This window comes from Ambystoma mexicanum, chromosome 9 (assembly GCF_040938575.1).
Source record: "Ambystoma mexicanum isolate Mex_15411 chromosome 9, UKY_AmexF1_1, whole genome shotgun sequence".
In the NCBI taxonomy this organism is placed as follows: Eukaryota; Metazoa; Chordata; class Amphibia; order Caudata; family Ambystomatidae; genus Ambystoma; species Ambystoma mexicanum.
Genome location: NC_090931.1, coordinates 256,788,347 through 256,805,916, shown reverse-complemented (window position 1 = coordinate 256,805,916; position 17,570 = coordinate 256,788,347). Strand labels below are relative to the sequence as shown.

General features: G+C 47.5%; 1 protein-coding gene across 3 annotated transcripts in view; it reads left to right on the top strand.

Annotated features, from left to right (window-relative positions):
• Nucleotides 1-17,570, top strand: part of LOC138487934 (40-kDa huntingtin-associated protein-like) — a 567,453-nt gene that overhangs the window by 484,319 nt on the left and 65,564 nt on the right. For all 3 annotated transcript variants that reach the window (XM_069614571.1, XM_069614572.1, XM_069614570.1), the window contains one exon: nt 9,743-9,824. In XM_069614571.1, coding sequence (XP_069470672.1) covers nt 9,743-9,824 — 82 coding nt within the window. The remainder of the gene's footprint in view (nt 1-9,742; nt 9,825-17,570) is intronic.

Sequence of the window (17,570 nt, the reverse complement as noted above, 5' to 3'; positions counted from 1 at the left end):
TCTCAATTAGTTATTAGTAAGGAAAATTGTGACTGGTCACGCATGCACAAATCCTTGTGATGTAGGTACTGGCCCTAAAGTCCATAGACATCAATGGGAACCAATCTCGATACTGAAAATAATAGAGGTAGTAGAGGCCAGGGCACATATGGTGGAATATCGCGAAATTGCATGCTTGTATGCCATATGTGGAATCAAAATGCAAGAAAGAAAATAAGACAAAGACGGAAACAAAGAATAAAAGTGCAAGGCAGCAGATGTGGTAAAATGCTGCTATTAACGGTCAATAAATTACATTATAATGGGAAGAACCCTTCCCATTATACCCACTGTATTTTATATACACTAACCAGCCGCTAGCCATGGTTTTCAACACCATACTAGCCAGAGGCCACGGCCTTTGGCTGTGCCAGCTGTATATTCTGACATATTAATGGGCACTAGCTATGGCCTTTAGCCCTGGCCACTGACTACAGCTTTCAACGTTGCCCACTGTAACACACATTTTGGTTAAGCAGTGTTCTCCAAGCAGTACACCCCTTTTCAGCACCATCATTTTGTCGAGGGCCGATTTTGCAGCCACGTCTAAATGCCCTCATGCTAAATAAGATCACAGGATTGCCCTGCAACAAACCGCGCCACCTCTTGCGTTGCTTTTCTTTTTATTTAATTAAGTTAGTTCAATACATAAAAACATAGTCTTGAACACTGGTCTGCCAGAGTTCAAGGCACAGCATTTAACGACTAGGCCACAATGGCTTGGTGCTTCATGAGGCATCCATTTCATACTTCGCCTATAATTTTATATGTTCAATGATAAAAGGCTAGGTATGAAACTTGTGAACAGCCAAACAAGAACATCAGTGTAGTATAATGGTTAAGTGCTGCGTCTCAAATTCCTTAAGGCCAGGGTTCTCTAATAGCAGTGTTCAGTATAGATGTGATCTTTTTTAATTTATTATTTTCTGTTTTATAAAAATGCAGATGCCGTGTGTTAGGAATATTTAAAACTAAGAAAACACACAGCATTCAGGACCGTGGACTGTTTGCCATCCATACAGTAACCGGGACTGACCCTTCTTAGTTTCAAAACGAGGAAGGATCTAACGCCCTTAGGCCATGTTTCTCTAAGTGTTTTTCTAAGGGGGGGTCCCATATTTTAGGCAACATGGCATTAGTGGTCTGACCCTTTCCTCACTTTGAAGCTAAGCATGGTTTGTCCCAGTTAATGCAGGGATGGGAAACTCACTGTTGCTGTAAACATACTTAGACATTTTTTTGTATTGACTGGGAGCCTACAAATACTAGAATGCAATTCCGCAAAAGGCAAAACATTGTCTCTGAGTGCAAAACCTTCAAGGACTGACAGTAGCACGGTTTTTAAAAAGTAAAAGTTCAGATGCTCATTCGGTCACCCATCCATGCAGTAACCGGGACTGACCATGCTTAGCTTCAAACGGGGCTGACCCTGTTAGCTTCAAAGCAAGAAAAGGGCCGGCCCATTCCTCTAACTGGTTTTTTAAGTTTGGCGCATTTATCAGGCAACATGGCCTGATGAGGCTGGCCCCTTCCTCACCTTGAATTTAAGCTATCTGTCGTGGTTACTGCATGAATGGGAGACCTGGATGGCAATTGAGTCACTGGCCATGGCCTTCTGCCATAGCCAATGATTCCCTCTCCCCCGATGTCACTCTAGTTATGAAAATATCTTTACCTTTTTGTATATTTTTTTTAATGTAACCGCAGGTACCGAACTACACATACCCGCGGTTATCTGTAGTCCTGTGTAACCTCTGATATAGTTGCGAATATCAGCAAAACAGCTGGATAGAAAATATGCTTACCTGTCCCCCCAGGCCATCACCAAGTGCCCCCCTCATATGTGCCAGCTCCCCCCGCTCCCACGAGGGCCTCCTCACCACCCCTCCCCTCTCCCTTTCAGCCCAGAGCACACACTGCTTCTGTGATGCAGTTTGCTTTCAGATGTCAGCTATTCACGGCTATAGCCGAGGCTACAGAAAGCTTTATATTGCAAACTCGGTCCCTGAACCCTCTGTTACGCTCACCTGGATTCCACAGGGGCGCCGAACGAAGCTGGACTATTGCGGTCTCCACCAGTGTGACTCGTATAGAAGTGATGATCGACTGCACTTGCCCACTCAGTTTCGTCTGCCTGGCTCGTAAGAGGATTTTCCAAGGGGCAGTAAAAGGGAAATTAGCCACCCGCAGTAGAAGGGGTTAACACTAACACAATCTTTCCTGAAACAACCTAGTGTTCACCTTCGTTGAGTCTCAACTTATAATTAGGAAGGATGGGCTCTCCATCCTGCGCTGGGGTGCAGGTGCGCGTAGAATTCAGTTAACTTCACTGATCTGAAGGTATTTGGCAGAGTTCCAGACAAGCAATGACTCTGAGGTAAGTTGTATGCAAATCCCAAATGTATAGTTCTTTAGAGTTCAAATGTCTGGTAATTTCTCCTTGCTCCTCTCATCCCTTTCTCCCATGCAGCATGATCGTAGGAGTGTGTTCGGCTCCGACGGATGGAGGTAGCGCCAAGGTAAGTGTCAGTATTGTACCAAGCACTATCTTGCAAGCAATATTGTCCAATATGAGATTAACCAATTGTTCTCTATTTTCGTTGCAGGTGCGGTGCTTTTCCGAAAATGAGGAGTGTAGGATGATGACCTACGATACCTTGAGCGGTATTATTCCAATTAAGTATCTTGCGGTAAAAAGTAAATGTCTTTGGCGGAGCCCGCTCACCTTTAATTTATTCTTGCTTTTACAGATGCCGATGTTTCGAGCGACAATTCAACAGGCGCTGCTGTTGACAATGCGACGCGGGATTAAATGTTTTTTCCCTTTCTCACAGATGCAGCGATTCGGGAGAAGATGACGACCAACATGGATCTTCCCGTTCTAATCTTCTCTTCTTCTTTCTTTTTCTCTCGGATCGGCTCTGGACACGGGACGGGTGTGGCTGTAGACTGGGTGCAGAGCTGCAGGCACGGGGAGTGTTACGCTGCTGAGATGCAGAATAACGCGAAGCGTGTGCTGCTCTTCGGGCGTGGTTTAAATAGCATCCACAAAGTAGTTCCCATGTAAAAGAGTTCCAGTACCACATCCAAGGAAAATAGTTCCTAGAAGAAAGTAATCCCTTCTAGGCCTCATGGTGGCCTATATGTGAGTTCTTTGCAGGATGACCTGCACAGTTTAAAGACAGCAATATGAGCCTGGCGCCTACGGCGCCAGGACTGAACCCACAAGGCCCCTAGGCCGGGTTTTGAGCTTCTCTGAGTTTTCTTGGGTGCCTGTCCCCTGGACAGATGGATTTGCTCCTGATGTCTGGGGGCAGGCATTGTGACACCCCCTCCAACTCCCGAATTTCACTCCGTGCTTTCTATCCATCCCCCACCTCTACCCTGGTGGCATTTGTATGTTTTTTGACCCGCAAATAGCTTTTTACTGCGTTCATTTTCCCATAACCTCGGTTATAGCCGCGAATATCTCTCGCATCGAGAGAAAAATAAGATGGCAGTGGTTTCATTTCTGAAAACCATGATCCTGCAATGCACCATGGGAGATATAACTATAATTTTTGGGGAAGGGGGCACCCCCTTCTCCATCAAATGTTCAAAAAATTACGGCACGGAATAACCCCAAACGACGCAGGGATCGCAAGTCAACGCTTCGTGCCCAAGTTGTTTCAGACCTGGTACAAATCCGTCCAGCGGTTTAGGCTGTGTGTGAATGGGAAGTAGGCTGCACTTTTGGAGAAAAAAAATGTTTGACGCTTAATAACTTTTTTTGGATTTTTTAAGGAATCTTTATGAAACTTTGCAGTCTGGGGGCCGAGGAGGCAGACTTTTAACCACTTTGGAAACTTCGGCAAAATCCGTTGCTCCAATCCAAAGTTATTAACAATAGAATTATGAGGGGTTCCTATGTGTGACTGACTCACCTTAACATAATATATATACATTTATGTATTTCACATGTTTTGTGTGTATATATAAAGATGGGGAACCAGGGGCCTTTTCAACAGTCTGTTGTAACGGTTTGGTGCTTGAGTGGTTTGTTACCCCTTAATTAATGTGCCAGTGTGCATATTGCATTGGGCCAGTAGTGCATAATGTTTAGAGACTTCAGTAGTCAAACTGCCAGATCTTGTCCACCCTGCAAATTTAGGTAGGACATTTCTTGTGTTTATTCTTCCAAGGCCTCTGTTTGCTCCCCTTAGCTTCTTTTCCTGTTCCTCTCTTTACTCCTGCTGTCCCAGCCTGTGCTGGGATATGAAATCACTGTTGAGCCATCTGTGCTGGGTATCCTGGAATTGAAACCTCCAATTTCTACCCATTCTATCCAGAGCTGTGATGAAATCTGTACTCTTGGTTAAATTAGCGAGGAAACAGTGGCATACAACCCTGAATAAACAATCTGTTATGCTGTACCTAACCTTGAAAAAATATGGGTCTCACTCCTATTTTAATCTCATAATCCAAACTATGGTTGGATCTCGTTCCTTTCAAATCAGAACCAGGTGGTCTAAACTGGGAATTGTGGCATTTTGTTTACTACCTGTGATCTGTGGTTTGATACTTAAGGAAGATGGAGCCCATTTTCCCTGCTTCTTGCTGGTACAGCAATATAAAAACAGTATTGCTGCAAAAAAACAGAGAACAGAATTACGAATGTGCTTTACTGTGCATTCAGCATGATCGAAAATGTCTAATCCCATTATACTGAACAGGGGTTGCGTGGGGTGTCCCCCACTTCCAATGTGGGGAGTCAGCGCCGGAAAAACAAAAAGAAAAGAAAAATTGTGACACAGCGACAGAAGTCCCTACCCGCTTTAGGGGAAGGGGACTTACGTCGTAGGCGGACGGATGAGCGTACTAGGAACAGTCGGGAATGAAGGTAAGTGTGAGGAGGCAAGGGTAAGTAGCAAGCCGGGGACGTGGCTAGGGGAAAGCGGCACAATGCGATCCATGTGCTCACTGTGTGCATCCATTTTCTAATTTGACATTTTCAGATTCGGTATAACAGGGCACGCAGTGATCATGTAGATAAGAAGATCACAGTATATTGTCCACTGGATCTAGAGAGGCCGAGAAATATTTGCTCAACTTAGATTCTCAAGCACATTTAAACAAGTTTGCCACATTAATTTCTGTGGCATTGAAAATTAGGAACAGCAGGATCTCATCTGTTTATTTACTGCCGCTGTTTATGGAACTTGGGTCCCTTTTATTTGATCGCTTGGAATTAAACTAATGTGGTACCCAGGTGTTTGTTTCTGTGCACATGGGAATGCCCAACTTTATGCATATTTCCCATATGATGTTCTTATATGTATGTTTTAAGGATATTTTTAAAATGTGGAGTAAACTGTGTATGCAGTTCAGTAATAAGTACTCTTTTTGCTAAATTATTATAAAAGATAATAAGCGTTAAGACGCAATACACTTCCTGTAAACATCCACTGCATTTTGTAGCCAGATAGAAGGCATCCAATCCATTATCATAATGGACTTCTCCTTTGTCCCAAAGCTAATTAGGATCAATAGAGGAGCGTGACGCAAAGGGTGGGGCTCAACATGTACACATTTATTTGGGATTGTTATACAAATGTGCCAATTTTAGAATAACAGTAGCATTATCTTTTCTGTGAGGGTCAAGAATAAAACGCCTCTGTGTTTCCCGATCACTGTTTGGGGTTCCTTCCCATTACAAGCCTCTCAAACCCTGCACTGGCCTCTCACTTCTTTTCTTACACTCAGAACATCCTGTCCTCACTCCCTTCTACACCACTCCTTTCTCCCTCTCCCAGGACTCCCTTGGCCCCCATCTCGCCTCCCCTCCTTCTCTCCTCTTTCTCTCTAATATCACCTGATGAGGTCTCTAGACAAGTACGCTCTATGAAAGTCTCATCCAAACAGGTACTCCCCTGCTCCTCCAGAACTATCAAGGACAACATTGCCTCCCTTGCTTCAGCCTTGGCTGACATCTGCGATCACTCCTTTGCCACTGGATCCTTCCCGCTACTCCTCAAGCACTCCCTTGTGCACCACCTCTTCAAAAGGCCTTCTGCCAACCCCTCCTGTCTGGCTAACTACTGCCCTATCTCCATTACCCTCTTCCAGGGCAAACTCTTGGAGAAGCTGGCCATCTCCCAACTTTTCCTCCACACTGAATCTGTTGGTTGTCTCCATTACCACCAGTCTGGCTTCAGAGCAGCCAGAAGTACGGAAACTGCACTCCTCAACACCTGCTCCATTCTCATACTTCTTGACCTTTCCTCTGCCTTTGATACAGTCAGTCATGCCACCCTTATTGTCTCTGTGATAACCTTGGCATCACAGACTTGGCTCTGGGCTGGTTGACCTCTTTCCTCTCTGACCAGCCTTCCCAGGTTCAACTGTGCCCTTTTCTCTCCTCCATCTCACTCTCCATCTGTGGTGTCCCTCAGGGCTCTATCTTCGTTCTATGGCTTTTCAACATCTCCCTTCCCCCTCTAGCCCATTTGATTTCTGCCTTCTCTCCTAATTTCCAGTGTTATGCGGACGACATACAGCTCTCCTTCAATTTTCCCTCCACTGCCTCCGCTTCTTCCTCTCTCATTCCTGACTGTCTGCTATTCAGGCATGGTTCAGTGCTAACAATCTCTCTTAATGCCAGTAAGACTGAGATCCTTTTCATTGGGACTCAAGCTCCCTCCTTCCCCCCTACACTCAAGCCACCCTCCATGGGCCCCCCTCCTTTGAGGCAAATAACCTTGGTGTCATCTTAGACTCCTGTCTCTACTTCTCTCCTCACAGCATGGACCTTGCCATGAGGACCCCTTTCAGCTGCACCTCCTTAGAGGCATTTTCCTTTTCCTCACCTTCCCCCAGAAACATAGCCGGTCAAGTGGCACAGCGAGTAGAGCGCTCGCTTTGACACCTGTGCAGAGCCTGTTAACGCAGGTTCGAATCCCGGCGGGGCCAAACTCAGCCTTTCATCCTTCCGAGGTCGATAAATGAGCACCACACACCGTGGGTAATAATAAGCAGCGCTCGGATACCTGAGGGTTTGTAGCGCTATATAAAAGCCTAATTATTATTATTATTATTATTATAATGTCTCTAGATGTCTGGTCCTCTTCAGGCTGGACTACTGCAACAGCCTCTTCCTCAATCTGCCTAACTCCTCCCTTTGCCCCCTTCAACTAATCCAGAATAGGACTGCAAGACTTATCCTTGGCCACAAGCCCAGGGACCGCATCTCTCCAGCCCTAAAAGCTCTGTGCTAGCTCCCGGTTGCTGCAAGGATCAGGTTGAAGACCGTCTGCATCATCCACAAGGCTTTCTGGGGCCTGGGACCTCGCTACATCCAACTCTCTCTCCCTAAATACCTCTCTGCAAGAGCCATACGGTCTTCTAGCTCCAACTCTGCAGACCAGTCGCTTTTCCAAGCAGAGACTGGGGGCTAGATCTCTCTCCTCCGCAGGTACCTCCCTCTGGAATTGTCTCCCTGCCCGTTTCAGACTTGAGCCGGATCTTCTTAAGTTCTGGGAGCTTCTCAAGACCCTCCTTTTCTCTTCCTCTTCCCTCTCCTCCTCCCCTCCTAATGTCCCCCTCTGCCACTTTTTGATTGGCTGCCTCGTTCCTTCAGATTCTTACAGGGCATCAGGCCCTCCTCAGCCAGTCTACCCCTGCACTTGCTCTTCTCTGACCCCTCTCACCCCCCAGCCTGCACTTACCCTTCCAGACTTCCTCCCTGCTGCACTAGCCTGGCAGGGACTGCACCCCATTGAGCCTTTACAGCCCATCCCCATCCCTAGCACTTAGCACGTGGACCATCTTTCTCCTGTGCATTCCCCTGGCACTTGTCCATCTGGTCTCCCCTTGGCACTCGCATAACCCATGGGCCCTTCCGCCATTACCGGCACTCCTCCCCCACCCCCGACCCTCCCCCCTTCCCTGCACTTCTTGTTACTGCACTTGCATGATCCGAATGACACAAGGCCTAGTAGGACTGTTTTTGTTCATCCCTGCCCCCCCCCCTTTTGTCTTGTTGCGCCTTGAAACACCTTTTGCTTTATAGATGCATTATAAAAACCCAATAAATAAATAAATGAGCATCAAAACTTCCACAGGTAGCCAGCCAGCTAGGTTTGTCTGTAGGTATGGGTAGCTTGGCCTTCTCCTTTATCTGGATCAGGGTCCTTGTTCTAATAGGTTGTATAAGGTTTTCTCTCCTTCATTCCTTCCTGTACCTCGTTGTCACTTCACCATGTTCTTGTATCTTTACTCCTCCTTACATCTGGTCCCCCGGCTGGTGGTTTTCCCACTTATATTCATCCACTCCTCACGGCTTCTCTTCACTCTTACTTCTCTCACCACCACCTCCCCTCCACCTAATATGTCTTCAAGTCCCTTCTGGGTATCACCCTCCAGCACTTTCAACGACTCCATAAACTCCTCAACTCCCTTAGTGATCAACCTCACTCCCGTCTCCCTTCTCCTAGCTACCTCTCTCCAGCCTCCGCCTTTTGCTCCCCTCTCCCTCCTGCTCCATCTTCCAACAAATCTCTCCAGCACAGTTGTTGCTTTCTCAAATCACCCTTGGCATTCTCTCCATTCTCTCCCTGCCCCAGGCTAGTTATTTGGCCACTCCCCAGGGGTCTCCCCTGTCTAAACATTTTCAGGTATTGGTTGTAACTGAAATTCTGATTGGCTGAATCTGTCTGGCCCACTGGCTCTATGCCGGCCCACCACCCTTCCTTTGAAATTGCAGACAGGTGACCCCAGACTTTAGTAAGGCTGATCGTCATCTTGGAACCTCATTAGTTTGTGGTCTGCAGTGAAATTCCTTTTGCAGAATTCAGTGGTTCAAGTCTGCTTATGGAAGCGTGCTATGGTGAAATGGAAGTTTCCTGATGCATGATCTTCCACGTCTGCTGCAGTGGTGGAAGCCAGCTCTTCAATGAGCATTAGCCAAGTTGCTTGTTCTAACATTCTTCGTAATGTGAAAAGACCAAACCCTCTTGCTTTTGCGGCCACAATATTTTACCTTTTATGGTATAACCTCCCCTGCGATCATGTTTCATGGAAGGTAGGGGTCTCGTGACATAAGGTAAGACTCTGGGGGTTAGGGTGCTACAGGTTTTCCAGTGAATGTGTTGGTCCTCTTGTGTTCAGGGTCTGCTTAAATGGGTTTGGTGCATATGATGTGCCAATGTGAAATGCCCCTACCAAACGGCTGGTGCATGGCTGGGGTCCCTCCCCACACGGCCCCAGAGTTCGACATCATGTAGCTGGTGGTGGTACCCATCCTCCTTGGGCACCACACCTTTTAACATGAGGGCATGCAGGAGGATTTATCACAACTTGCTCTAAGACAGTGTCTGCGTGCAATGAATGCAGAATAATAGCTGCTCCGTCTGTTTCTGCTGTCTTTGCAGTGCAGTGCTCCTAAGTGCAGTCAACTAAATGATTCACCATTATGTTATGTTGTGATTTATACAGCGCATAGCTACCATTTGCCATATATCCTGATGTCTTGTTACTATATCGCAGGTGTGATGGGCATGACACTTTTGGCATATTATTCTATGGTTTTGTTAGTGGAATCCCTCAGAAATAATGTGGCTCATTTACAGTACAGATTCTGTGAAGATTTACACTTATGATGGATGAATCTTCTATGTTGAAAGACATATTTTTAATATCTCACTGTAATCCTTGACTGTTCTTCTAGCCGCCACCTCAGAAGTTGCTGCCAGAACATGCTCAAACTCTGGAGAAATATGACTGGGAAGCCTTTGACAGTCATAGTCATGGTAAGGCTTTGCTTCTTTACTGTATGTAACATAAAAACAGAATAAGCCTTATTTAGTGTATGTGAGTGAACTTAATATAATTTGTATGTGATATATATATATATTGTACAGCAGTGCTGTTCTTTCAGGGGGACATATAGATGACTAGCTCTGATAAAGTGCATTGGTGACCCTGCCTTACAGGTTCTGCAAAAGACAAGTGTAGGGCGGTACAGAATCGGCACTGCACAGTAGCCAATGTGTGAACATTATAAGGGAGAAACAGGCCAAGTAGTGCAGAAAAGTGATTGTTATAAGCCGTGTATTGGGACGCCATCGACTTGTAACTGTGTATGTCCTCAACGGAGTAGTGTGGTCCCACCACAGATATAATACTAATATACGCATGTGTGACTGTTGGAAGCAGTCAGGCTATCATAGTTGGTGCGGTTTGACGCTCATTGTAGCGGACGGCTACGGGCGGTGCAGGGTCCTTTTCTTTGCTTGCAGCCGTTGTGTGCGGTGTCTCCTCGTGCAGAAATGTTCTGGGTCCCTGCTTCTTTTGACAGCCCCCACGGGGAAGGGGGTGCCCTGCATCGACTACTGAGGATCTGTCAACAACTATCATCAAGGGCTTTAGGACGACACTTGTCCTGCTTCTGCCAGTCCATTCGGATAGGATAGGAGCACACTTTACCATCTTCCTTTTCCCGGATCTGGCCCTTTATCCGGTAGAAGAAGTGAGCTGCTGGTCTGGTGGTTTGGGGGGCCCAGTTGCAGTTGACCATAGTCCTATACTATAGTCCTATACTATATACATCCATTCAGCGTTGCGGCAAGCACAGTCACAGTTAGGCTCATGTGAGGGTTTTTTGGACTGTATTGCAAAGCCACTTCTCTGTTCGGTTCCAGGCAAGAGGAGGCTAGTAGAGCACGTGTAATCCTAATCTGGCACTGGCTATTATTTCATGTGACATGTGTTATGGTGTATGCTGACAAGTGACAACTGCGGGGCAAGCCCTTCAAGTCACTGTTTGGCTGAGTTCATGATAGTGCGCAGTCATTGCTCTGCGCTGTCAGTTTATCTCCAAGAACTAGCATGCGGGTATGAGCTACGTACATAGCTTAGCACAGGGTTGTGGGCAGCAGGGGGGGGAAGAAGGCTGTTTATCACCTGGGATCGTCCTGTGGAAAAAGTCCAAAATTGAAAAAGGGTTGAAACGTAAGGGGAACCGTTCAAGAAAGATACTGAGGAAGCTGAGAGTCCATCTGCTCTCCTCAAAAGGGGAAGGTGAGCAAGAAGGCTCATCTCCAAAGGATTCAAATTTGTTTGCTGTTTTGTGCTAACTGGCATTACCTGTGTGGAGGAGGACTACAACAATCAGAATCCCATCTGTCAGTGACTGTGGGCTGTTTGAACCTTGGAACTGCCCGCCATCCTTATAAATCCAGAGAGGTGCTGAAACGGCACTGTGTTCCCTGTTTTGTGCTAACTGGCGCTACCTGTGTGGAGGAGGAGGACTACTAAAACCAGACTTCCATCTAGCGGTGACTGCAGGCTATTTGAACCTTGTAGCCACCCACCTCCCTTTATAAGTCAAGGGAGGTGCAAAGCGTGTCGCCGTTGGGCAGAGGGGAGGAGGAGCAGGGCGAGATGGATGGTCCAAACAAAATGGCATTGAAGCAATGCTGGACTCTGACGAATTGGCTGTAATGGAAGCTGTCTAGCGTTCACTGGACATGAATAACACCTATGCATTTCGCCATGCACGGACATGCCCCCTAAAGTTATTAAAGCTCCACACAAGAAAACCTTGGTGAGTGGAAGCGGAACACCCGTGAATAAAATTACAAAAGTTTTCTCAGTTAATGGGTTGGATAAGCCGACGTCTAGTCAATCAACTACCATAGACTTTTCTACAACGTTGGCATGCTTGGGTGGTAAAATTACTGAACCTTAAAGTACTATTGCTCCTACCAAGAGAAGCCTCATTGATTTCACCTCCGGCTTCAGTGATGGGCGATCATATTCATTTGGGCATGAGTCAAATGGAAGCTTGAATAGCGGGCAAATGAGTGTTCCGAATGATCACGTCATTTTACCAGAGCAGGATATTTCTAATGCTGTACAAACTGCTTTGGTTCCTATTGATGTATATAGATCACATGATCCTGTTACAGATACAGATGATTTGACCACAGCGGTCATGGAAACCGCTGAAATATGTCTGGATTTTAGTTAGGTTTAAAAACCAGCACACCATTAAGAATGGCACAGCCTGTGAATAATGGAGAGGCTGGGATGAAAGTTAATACCCAACTATGCTTACTCCCGAGCAGTTGGGCGGGGGGGCATGCCCAGGAGCAATTTAGGCCAAATTTCTCAGAGAGGCAATATATCTTTGGATTGTACTCAGGAGAACGAGTCCTCGATTACTCAATATTTAGCTTTGGAACAATTGTTAAAGGTTGTTCTTTAAAAATGTGACAATATTGAGATAAAACTGGTATGCAAGCTGATGATCTATATGCTTTTAGATTACCCTGTACTCTGGGTAATAGTCAAGTAAGCATGTGTAATGAGCTTAGGGAAAAAATTATAAGTTCCTCATCATAGTGACTAACGTACCCCTAGTCCATAGTCCCCTTTCCTCCATAATGCATGGGTGTCCCTCGCTAGGGACGAGAAACTGAACCTTTTTCAGCAGAAGAAAAGTCTTCCCCATTAAATTTAAATTCCACCCACCAGCGCCACTCCTCAGTCCCCTTTGACGCATCAACAATATTAAGATTGCCTAATGAGACAGGTTTTATTACGGGGAGGATGGTGGGACGGATGGAGGAAAGGGGACTATGGACTAGGAGTACGTTAGTCACTACAGTGAGTAACTTATAATTACTCACACGTCCCATCCCCTTTCTTCCATACTGCATAGGCGATTACAACTAAATGCAGCCCTACGGAGGAGAGTTGCCCCTCTTAAGAAAACATCTTCTTCAAAACTGCCTGGCCAAATGCCGTGTCTGACTTGGCGCTGGCATCCAAGCAGTAGTGCTTGTAAAAAGCAAAGGTGGTAGCCCATGTAGCCGCCTTGCTGATAGTCTGCCATGGGATGTGTCTTTGGAAAGCTACTGCCGTGGCCTTTGCTCTGATGGCGTGGGCGTGCATGTTTTCTGGCAAAGACATGTGCTGCCCCTCGTACGCCTCTTTGATGGCCATAACAATCTACCTTGCTATGGAAGCCTTGAATGCTTGACAGCCTGGTTTTGATCCTCCTAATGAGATGAACAAGGTGTCTGATTTACGGAAGCTCTGAGTCCTGTCCAGATAAAATTTTAGAGCACACCTGACAATACCACCGGATTGGAGGATGAACAAATATTGTTACCAGAGTTCTTGTAGGCCCTTATGGCTGCCAGATACGTATGGCATGTGTCTTCCTGCACACCTGATTGAGCCAGATGCACTGAGAAAGGTAGAACATTGTCCTGCGAGCATGTTAGTAGTTCAATCTTCTATGTTTCTGATCAGTGACAAAACCTGGTCCACGTGCTGCTGTATTGACTCCTGACTGGTGGAGTCACTTCTAGCCCCTGTATGATAGCCAGGTTATATCGCGACAGGCACAGATGCTTCAGGGCAACCTGTTCAGGAACCAAGCTGCGAGGGTGAACTTCTGCGGAGCAGGGTGAACCATGTGCCCCCCTGCTGAGAGAGTAAGTGGGCTGGGCCCAACGGGAGATGTACCGGAGGCTGGTCCGACAGCTGAAGGAGTTCCGAGAACCAGGGTCTTGCGGGCCATCATGGCACTATCAGGATGAACCGAAGGCTCTGGGACTCCTTGACCCTGCAGATGACCCTGTGAACCAGGGGAGTGTGGGAAAAGCGTACACGTTCATGTTGTTCCACAGGATCTGCAATGCGTCGCCCAACAAGCCCCTGCCCTGCCCCAGCCACAAGGCAAACTGAGGGCATCTCCTGTTGGCACTGGTGATGAAGAGGTCCACCTGAGGGTGGCCCCACCTGCTGAAGATCCCCTGGAGGACTTCTTCGTTTAACTGCCACTCGTAATTGTCCATCCCCAGCCTGCTGAGCCTGTCTGCCTCAAGGTTGGATTCCCCAGGAAGGTGGACCGCTGACAAGTGAATGTTGTTCAACAGTGCCCACTCCCAAATGTCGATCAAGAGCCTGCAGAGAGGCAGGGACCTGGTACTGCCCTGCTTGTTGATGTAATACATGTAGGTGGAGCTGTCTGTTTGGATGCAGACCGATTTGCTGATGATCATGGGGAGAAAGGCCTTGAGAGCAAGCCAGATGGCCAACATCTCAATCCAGTTGATGTGCTCCAGCTGCTCCTGATAAGACCACACTCCATGGACACTGTGGTTGTCCAGGGTAGCATCCCATCCCTCGAGGGACAAGTCACTAGTAATGGTGATCTGTGGTAACTGCTGCCGAAATGGCCTGCCTACCAGCAGGTTGCTGTCTGTACCACACCATACTAGGTCCTGGTGGAGATGCTGTGGTATGCTGACTGGCTCCGTCTGAGAGCCCTTCTCCTGATTCCAGGAAGCTGAGAAACGAAGCTGCAGCCTCCTCATCTTGAGTCTTGTATGCGGCACAGCGAGGAGACCTGCCACCATTATTCCCAGCAAGTGTTGGTACCACCAGGCTGAGGTTACCGCTCTGCTGAGAAAATGCCTCGCGGCCTTTTTGATTGCTGTGATCTTGTCCCTTGAAGGAAAGATCCTTTCGGTCCTTGTATCCCATATGAGGCCCAGAAAAGCCAGAGTCTGAGTGGGCAGTAGCTGTAACTTTTTGAGATTGATAGAAAATCCTGGATCGTATAGGGTGTGCATGAGAGCAGAAGCTGTGTGATGTACTGCCTCTGGGTACCCTGCTTGGTCTAGCCAGTCGTTGAGGTAAGGATAAATGTGGTGGCCTAGTAGAGCTGCTACAGCGTTCATTAGCCTTGTAAAGACCCTCGGGCCGAGTTGAGTGCAAAGGTTAGAACTCTGTATTGGAAGTGAAAACCCATAATCCTGAACCAAGGACAGATGGGGTTCCCAAATCGGGACGTACATCTAAGCATCCTTCAGATCCAGGGAGCACATCCAGTCTCCCCCACACAAAGTTTCTGCAAGGAAGGCTGGGGTAACCATCCTGAACTGTTGGAGGGGAAGGGAAAGATTCCAGGAAGAAAGGTCAAACACAACTCTCAGGCCAGCCTGGTTCTTTTTGTGTATGGCGAATATCCGGGAATAGAAGCCCCTGCCTCGTTGAGAGGCTAGAACCTCCTCCACCGCCTGTCTCCTACTAGTGAGCTAATTTCCGCCAACAGAGTTGCAGTCCCAATCTTTGGGAGCGGAGGGGAGGAAGAAGGAAACTGAGGTATTGGTAGCCAGAAGCCTGTGGACACTACTGAGAGGATCCTCTGTCTGCAAACCTTGTCCACCAGGAATCTATGTGTAGGGCAAGCCTGCCCCCAGTGGAGACTCGTGGATCCGGATGGACCTGTCACACCTTCTTTCCCTCTTAGGCTGGTACTTCGGGGGTGGGACTGGAAGAACCCCTTGTTCGCCGCTTTGTGCTGCTTGCGGCTTTGTTGGCTGAGAGACCTATCAGGTTGCCTCGAGCGTCTCTCCTGGAAGCCCCTAAAGCCTCCAAAGGCCTGACCTTTGTCCGAGTGCTGGTGAGCCTGGCTGTAGGTCTTGGGTGTGGATTTTGTTAAGATAGACAAGGATTTATCTGTCTGGGATCTATTATTTTTCTTGTCTAGTTCCTCGTATGTTGTCGACTGGAACTGGTCACCCCCCATCAAACTGCAGGTCAAGGATGCGTTCCTGCAAATCTGGGATGAATTTTGTCGCCTTGAGCCAAGCCGTCATCCTCATGTCGATGACGATACAAATGGCTCTGCCTGAGGTGTCAATGTGTGCCACCGTAGATTTCATTATATCCCGGGCCACAATTTTGGCCTCTGCCAACCATGCCTTGAACCATACCTGGCTGTGGGCAGGAAGCTCTGGAAGGAAGTCTGCGATATCCCACCACAACTTACGATTAACTGCCACCAACATGGCATCAGCGTTGGCCTGATGCAGGTGGAGCATGGCATTTGAGTATATCTTTTTTCCAAATGAATCCAAAAGCTTCTCCTCCTTGCTCAGGAGTGAGGAAGCGGATTGTGAGATGCCCAAGGCTATTCTCCCGAGTAGACCTAGAGAATCCCTTATTCAGGTGACCAGGGAAGGGCTGGCGATGTCAGATCCCAGCCCCGGAGTTGACGAGCGAGGGAGGGTCACCCGGATAGGGGAGCTTGGGGAAATGCCTCAGGTGAGATGCATTACTATACTGAGGGAAAAGGTGAGGAGAATGAAATCATTGAGGCCTTTGTCGGCTGTATTACATCTACCCCCCTTCCTCCCATTGAATCCCTGTTATCCAAAAGCCACGACCCCGCCATGTCTGGTAAGATCCATAGGAGCCCAAACCCTGCTACCCTCAAAACCACAACTCCGCAATTCCTGTTTCTCTGTGTCTTACCCAAATACTCCTGGTCATTCTTTTCCAAATCCCTCTAGTCATTATTCTTCGAACTCTCAATCTGCATTAACAAGAGACTACCGTTCCCACAAACCCCCTGTTCATTTCATGATAACAAATCCGGTCATTCCGTTTGTTTCCCAAACCCTACCAATCTCCCCCTTCTAAGGTTACCAACCCTCCTGATACGAGGGTTGTAATTCCCTTTAACACCTCTTCCCCATCCTACCCCTTGGAATATTCTGACACTCTAACCCTCCCCTTTTTCGACACAAACACTTTCCTACACCGTAAAAGACAACAGACTAACCACCAAGCTGTTTACTTGACACGTCCCGACACAAGGGTCAGGCAGTTGAGGGGAATTACGCACACCTGACGGCCCTTTCCTTTCCCCACAGGGATAAAAACAGGTGGAGCACAAAAGCACAGTATGAACAAGGTAGACCGCACGGTGTGACAGCTATCAAGGCACGGCAGTTCAAGAGGAGGAGAAAGACGGCACGAACCGAGAGAGTGACCAGGAGAGAAGCGACCTTGCCCTTTCCAAGCTAGACCTGGGAGACCTCCGTAGAAGGAATCGTAGGACTGCGAACAATGGCTCAAGTGTGTTGCAGCAGATGTCAGTGGTACACAGAGTGTGTCTACGCTGATAAGCAGGACAGAGGGAGACTCATGCTACTGTGGTACTGGCCTTCCCTCCAGATATGAAGAAGGCCAAGCGGTTCATCACAGCCGGTGAGTCAAGGGGAGAACCGATAAAGAAACCGAACTGTGTTGAATGAAAGTCGCAAAGTTCAAAGAACTAAGAATTAAGGGAAGACCAGCTGGAGAGGGGAGAGGCATCACGTAGGTGCTCACTCAAGAGACTCTGGTTGTTCACCTGTTAAAAGTGGTCATACAGGGGTTGAGCCAAATCCCTGTAAAGTCGAAAGTCTTTGACCAACAAACCATTGGACCGCAAGGGAAGTGAATCCCACATCGAGGTAAAGGAATTGTAAAGTGGAAAGAGTGAACCCGGCGGAGGGATGCCAATAAAGAGGGCCAAAGTCTAAAGTCCCAACAAACAGTATGTTCACAAAAGTGAACCCGGCGGATGGATGTCCACAGAGAAAACTTAAAAAGACATTAATATTTTTGAATGCTAGGAAAGCCATAGTGAACCCGGTGGAGGGAGGCTGAGATTCGAGAGGGGTCGGCGCCCGGAAAAGGGGGACCCA